This window comes from Gavialis gangeticus, unplaced genomic scaffold, assembly GCF_001723915.1.
Source record: "Gavialis gangeticus isolate Ggan-Ray unplaced genomic scaffold, GavGan_comp1, whole genome shotgun sequence".
NCBI lineage: Eukaryota > Metazoa > Chordata > Crocodylia > Gavialidae > Gavialis > Gavialis gangeticus.
Genome location: NW_017729022.1, coordinates 109,605,828 through 109,612,397, shown reverse-complemented (window position 1 = coordinate 109,612,397; position 6,570 = coordinate 109,605,828). Strand labels below are relative to the sequence as shown.

Here is a 6,570-nt window from a genome sequence, read left to right as displayed (position 1 = left end):
CCCCCCTTCCACCCCAGAATTGATCTTGGATTTATATGTTTGTGTGTGTTTGAATAATTTTGTATTTGTCTCCAATGAGTAGAATACCCACTGCTGTGGGATTTCTCAGTGCTAACAGGAAGTGGCCTGTTGCTGAAATAGAACCCTTGTACACACCAATTTATGAATCGGTTTGAATTTATGACCTTATTGAATTTTTTTTTCTTACTCCTGGCCTGATTCTGCAAGGTGTTGAAGTTGTTTCTACAAGGTTCAGTGCTCCGTCAACTCCACTTGCCATCAGTGAGATTTAAAAGCACTTGCCCAACTGGGACCTGTTTTAATGCTTGGAGAATAATGTATGTGCCACAGCAGACCCTGATTTTTGGCTGAGAAGTCTGCAAATAAACCCTTGCCCTGCTTGGATCTCGGTACAGGATTGGGGCCTTAAGCTGTGTATTTAACCCAAATGATATTTCCACACCTGATGCAGAGTGGGAAGGAAATGTGTGCAGCGGGGAGGGGGCAGAGGGGTTGTGTGAGTCTTGGCTCACCCTGGAGACTTAAAGATCTGGTAGTGGTGGCAGCAACTGCTGCTGCTGCGACGTAGGTTACAGTATCTTGACTAGGACAGCCAACCACATAGGGGCTCAGCAGCTGTGGTGGGCTTGGGCTCTTGCTATAGCACACATGCTTGTGGAATAAGCTCCCTGGGGGGCACCATTCTAGTGCCCCCTCTAAATCTGCGCTTGGGCCTGGTGCCCTCCTTGCCCACCCGTAGTTACAGTACTGAGCCCTGTAACGAATAGCTACAGGAAAAAATCATGGAAGATTTTTTTTTTTAACCAAATATTAAAGATTGTGTGTGTTCAGACTGCTTCTAATGAAGCTTTACTCCAAACATTTGTGCAAGAATGAATGCTTTGGAGTTCATGGAGAAATTCAGATGTTCAATTTGTGCCCCCTGCTAAAAAGAGGTATCTGGCTATTTACAATAGGTCTTTGTCTCTGTGCATGTATAAGGGGATGGTTACTTTTATTTCATTCTCTTCCTTTTCAAATACAGTAAAATCTATTTAATTTGTCACTCCAAGGGGTTATGTAATAATGAATAACTATCTGTGAGTAACTATTAATCAGTAGTTAGTCTTTTCATTGGTTGTGAGATGAATTAGTCATTCATGAAAGATTTGTTATCATTATTTCACTATATTTTGGTTGGCATATTTTAAATACAGAAAGAGTGACTATTGACATTTTAATATAAAGGGAAACAATATGATCTATTGTGAGCAGGCAGATAAATTCAGAGTGCTCACTATATAAGAATCGTATGATTACAGAAGAGTCAAATAATGAGAGATTTCTGCTTTTCACTCTTATCTGTACCCACTGCAAAAATAAAGGGTAGGTCAGCCAAATGGAACAGTTGATTGTCTGTCTTGCAAAGTCCAAAAGAGTTGAGGAGTATTACTTTCTGAGCATCAGGTAACTTGACATTTGCCATGAGAGACATCTGGCTTTCTTCATCAGTCATCACTAACTTCATTGTGGTGGTTGCTATAATTTCTTTTGGTTTGCATTGCTGCAACCATATCCTCATTGGATTATTGTTCTGTCACTCAGATGCATTAAAAAATTAAGATTATCTGGTGTAAGACTTGAAGGCCAGATGCCTAAACCTTGAAGATGTGCATATTTCATCTGAGTCCATCCTAATGTTGGTGTCTGGTGTTTGAGGAATTGCAGATGAATTAATCTTGTGGCATCCACAATGAGCAAGTTCCTCTGTGGGACCCAGAAAGATAGGCTAAATGACCTGCTCATGGTCACACAGGATGTCATTGGCAGGGCAGGAAATGGCAGCCAAGTCTCCCTCATTTGCCATTGAGCCATCCTTTTTGTTAGCCTAATGCTATGAATACAAGCTAATGCTAGCTGACATACAAATGATTTGCTGGGGTTGCACTTTGTTACTAAGGGATATTTCACAACTTTACTGACCTAAAACAGTTCCTCAAATAACAGGAACATTAGACTGTAAACCCAAATGCAAGCTACAGAATGCAGTTGCTTGTTGGGCAGGTTTTGTTGTGCTGATTAAGGCATATTATGTTCATTTTGCAGCACTGTTCATTCCTTATGGGTGAGTTGCAGTGAACTCTGAATATATGTTCTAGGTATTCCAGAAGCAGTGTAATTTGAGAGAGATTGGAAAGTCACTGCTCAGGTAGGGCAGTAATGGGAGGACAAGTTGAATCACTGCAACTAAAATGTTCACTACTCAGCTATTTAAATGTGTTCCGAGCGAAACGATTTGGGTTCGTTCAGTCTCTAGTCTTGGTTTGAGCCTAATTTGCTCCAAAAAGGTGTTTAGCTTGCACGTATGCTATCTGTAGTGTCCCTCTCAGACAGGTGCTCCTGTTACTTGAGAAGAAACAGTGCTTGACGTGATAAATTTCTACAGGGCAGACATGGACCAGTTCATTGATGCATAGGGCGTATCCTGAAAATGGCATTCTCTTCTTGTCTCCTCCTTCAACCATATTCTCCAACCAGAAAAGTGGATAAGTTTATGAAGAGTGGACAACTACAAACGCACTCTAATGGGATATTGTTAACCTTTTTACTGTACAGTTTTAGAATTTGAAGTGTCTAAGTTTACAAAAAATTTCACATTTCTCTAAAAAATCATACTCCTTTTATTTAAATGTAGTAACACGCTACAGCACATCCAATTAAGTTTTCCACTGAAAATGAACGCTGCGACTTAAGGCAATATCTCTTCATTATATTCTGTCACAAGGTCTCGTGAAGAGATTATGCCAGTGGCAACAAAAGTTTGCAATTAAGACTGGTTACATTTGCCTGAATAAAAAAATAATAGTACAGGCAAGATTGTTGGAATAGACAGAGACAGCACTTCCAAATAATACCCCAAAGCTGTTTGGAAGGTGATGTTTCAGATGTATATTAATTAAAGATGTAATAGTCCTATGGAGCATAAGAGTGAACTAATCATGTTTTTAAATGCTGTGTACTACTCACTCTTTACAGTCCCCACCGTTGTTTTTTCTCCTCCCTTCCCCCCCCCCCCCCTTTCCTGTAGGCACTTAGTCCAGTGCAAATCTGGTGGTCTGGAGCAAAGGTAAAGAATGATGTAATGCAGTGGCAGCCCGAAAGCATCTTTTGTTTGAATTGTGAAATGGCTACTTCCATAGTCATCTCCTGATGAATCAGAAGCGAGAGGCTGCTTTGTGAAATGAGTCCTTTGTAACGGCACATCAACTGCAAGCAGGAGGAGACATTCATTTGGAGGGCTCTTTCTGAATATGGGTTTAACTTTTCTTTTGCCAGTCACTACCAGCATGACCTCATACACTTCCAGTACAATGGGGTGGCTAAGCCTTTGAGTACACAGCCATTACATCATCGCTGCAAATTAGAGGGAGGTGGTAAGAGGCCTTATTGTTGTCATGGCCGATGAGATGATCAGGACTCAACTTATTCTTGCCGAGAGGTTGGTGGCTTTGCTAGAAAGTGGCACAGAACACTTGCTTCTGATTGATAGCCGCCCCTTTGTGGAATACAACACATCCCACATCTTGGATGCCATCAATATCAACTGCTCCAAGCTTATGAAGCGGAGGCTGCAGCAGGACAAAGTGCTGATTACAGAGCTAATTCAACACTCGGCAAAACACAAGGTAAGGGTTCTTCTCGCTTTTGCTTTACTTAAGGCTGGGGGAAATAAGAGGTTTCAATCAATTTTTTTTAAACCACTGTGTGGCACAGTGAGTAATGATGAATATATTCAGTTTTTGAGGACTTTCTTTACTTCCAAGTGGCCACAGTAAATATTGGAGGGGAACTTCTTCAAATAATTGATTTAATATTTTTCCCATTTATCTATTAATGATGCATAGTATGTTTTAACAGTTTAAGATTATTCCAGTAAAAAAGTAATGTATTTTCTTTTCCTTAAAGGCTGTAGTCAGTTTTGCATTAGATGATCTTTTATGCGTATCTAATTCAGATACAAAGATGTTCAAAGTTTAACTTGCAAAATTGCAGCAAATACTAATGTAAGAGAGATGAACACAGACGTCCAGTTGCTTAACAAGAGTGGTTTTAGCAAAAGATGGAGAACGACTGCGTTCTGTAATGTCAAGCCTTTTTAATAAGGTCTCCCAGAGTAGGAGGGATTGCTTAGTCAAGGGTTGTTCTTTTTATAAAGGTTTCATGTTCCAATATGGAAGAAAATTGCTTATCTACAAAAAAAAAAAATCCCCACACCTTCTGGTTAGTGTGCTTTAGCTAAGAAAAAAAAATCATTGTTAATAATGAAAATTTTAGAGTTATGATACTTGGGGAATATAACTAAGTCTAGTTTTAAAATGGATCTATGTATGGATATTGTTTATAAGGTATGTCAGTGCTTGTTTCTACTATTTTGGGTGGCAGTGAAAATCTGGACATAAGAATTCTTTTGTTGTTGTCTGTTGGTTTGAAGTTTTGTATGGGGTTTAGTTTGGGAAAAGAGTTTTCAAAAAATGTTCAATATGAAGAGGGTTTTTTTATAGATGCTTTTTTTTTTATAAGGCCTTTGGCAGTGGGGCACAAGGATGGGGGGAAGAAACTAAAATTTGTTTTTTGCATTCAAAAGTAAAACCTGAATTTCAGGCACTATAAACTTTCTTTTTTTCCTTAAGTGACCTAAAAATTTGAGTCAGTGATATCATACAGCAGGCTTCAACCCTGGGCAGATATTTGATTTACATATGCATGAAAGGATGGTTTTGTCAGGCATTTTAATAAGTGTAAAAAATACCAGGTGGTTTCTGTATAAACTGTATGGAGAATCCAGAGATTTGGGCTACTGTAAAGTAAGCATAGAACCTCAAAATGTGATTTTATGTATTTATTTTCATAGTGGGGTCCCCAGGGCTGGATTATGACATGCTTGGGCCCTAAACTATGCCGAGTTTAAAAGGTCCCATAGCGTTACCAAATCTGACACTTCCCCTGCCGCTTCAGGACCTGCTGCCGCTCCCCCTCCCCGCCCCACTCCCCCAGCCCGGAAGTGGCGGGGGAAGCTTGCACGTGCCTGCCGCTGCCTCCATTAAGAACCCCCCGCCGCTGCTCGGCATGTGGGTGGCTCTGGGACTGGCTGCCACTACCTCCCCACCCCTGCCTAGCTCTGTGACCGGCTGTAGTACCAGTTTAAAAAAATTTGGCATTTTCCAATTTCTGGCACGTGTTAGGTCCCAAGCATGCTGGATTTATGAGGTTTTGCCGTTTTGTATTTAGAGGCCCCTCATAATGTGAGGCCTTAAGCTGTAGCTTGCTTAGCTTGTGCCTAAATCCGGCACTGGTAGTCCCTTTCCCTCCCACCCTCATCTTCTGTCATCTGATCTCCACTTATTTGTGTTTCAGATTGAAATTGATGGCAAACAAGAGGTGGTGGTATATGACCAAAGTTCAAAGGATGTCGCCTCACTTTCATCCGACTGCTTTCTTACTGTGTTGCTGGGGAAACTGGAGAAGACTTTCAGTTCTGTAAACCTGCTTTCAGGTATGATGCAAAAATATCATGCGAGAATGGGGAAGAAAAGGGGGTGCAGCTGATATAAAATACATACATGTGCACACTCACTTCTGCAGCAACTTCAGTGTAACCCTTGAGTTCTGTATTCACTTTTTTTTTACTATTGAGTGCTCTGTGGGTACATGTGTACAACGTATTTGAGAATCACTGAAAAGCTAAAGGACCTGACTTGAGGCTCTTCCCACCAGTATAGCTGTGTAAATGAAAATTCAGCCCTAGATCATCCCTCCTTTTTCCCTCTACCCCCCAGCCCCTTCCCCTTAACCACCTCCAACAGCTTAACATCCTTGAACCTGAAGCAGCATAAAGAATGCAGTTACCTGCTTTTTCAAGCTTTGCAATGAGGTGGGTCCTGTATATTCCATTCTTGTTATCCTCATCTCTTCAACTGAAAGAGAAGAGTTTGTAGGTGAAGGGTCCTCCAAACATGTGGACAGGTTTGGAAGATTGTGGGCAGGAAGAAAGAACCACAGAAATCTCCCCTCTTCAAAACACAGGAAGAGAACAAAGAAAGCCAAAATGGTGCTTTTTATCAACTGACAAGTATTGGAGGGGATAGATATACAGAAGAGAGAGGGTTAAAATGATGTAGGAGAAGCAATGGAACGAAGTACGTGGTGGGGGAGGAAAGGGGAAGGTGTTCTAAATAAATTGCATGCGAGGTTTTTCAGTTACTTCATCCAGTGGCAGTAGGGAATCTAATTTGGTTGCCAAAAAAAACTGAGAGAATTTTTTTCCCCCATGTCCATTTGAAAGTTGGCGTGTGGGGATCAGCTGGAGTATGGGAATTGGAGATGGATTGTCCTGTTGCTCTGGATGCAGTGAAAAGTTTCTTCCGTTCTTGAGGCAAAATAAAAGTGTAAAGGCAAAATCCTGCTTTCAAACAAGTGCCTTTTAGCTTTGGTGGAAGCTGTACCAATATATACAGAAAAGAATTTTTAAGCATGGTATGTGCAGAGGCGACCCGAGCAGGGTGCGGAGCC

General features: G+C 41.0%; 1 protein-coding gene across 2 annotated transcripts in view; it reads left to right on the top strand.

The window, feature by feature from the left end:
* The window catches only part of DUSP16 (dual specificity phosphatase 16), a 96,909-nt gene that overhangs the window by 38,556 nt on the left and 51,783 nt on the right, over positions 1-6,570 (top strand). For both annotated transcript variants that reach the window (XM_019515967.1, XM_019515966.1), the window contains exons 2-3: positions 3,089-3,686; positions 5,416-5,554. In XM_019515967.1, the coding sequence (XP_019371512.1) occupies positions 3,456-3,686; positions 5,416-5,554 (370 nt within the window). In that variant the 5' untranslated portion in view covers positions 3,089-3,455. The remainder of the gene's footprint in view (positions 1-3,088; positions 3,687-5,415; positions 5,555-6,570) is intronic.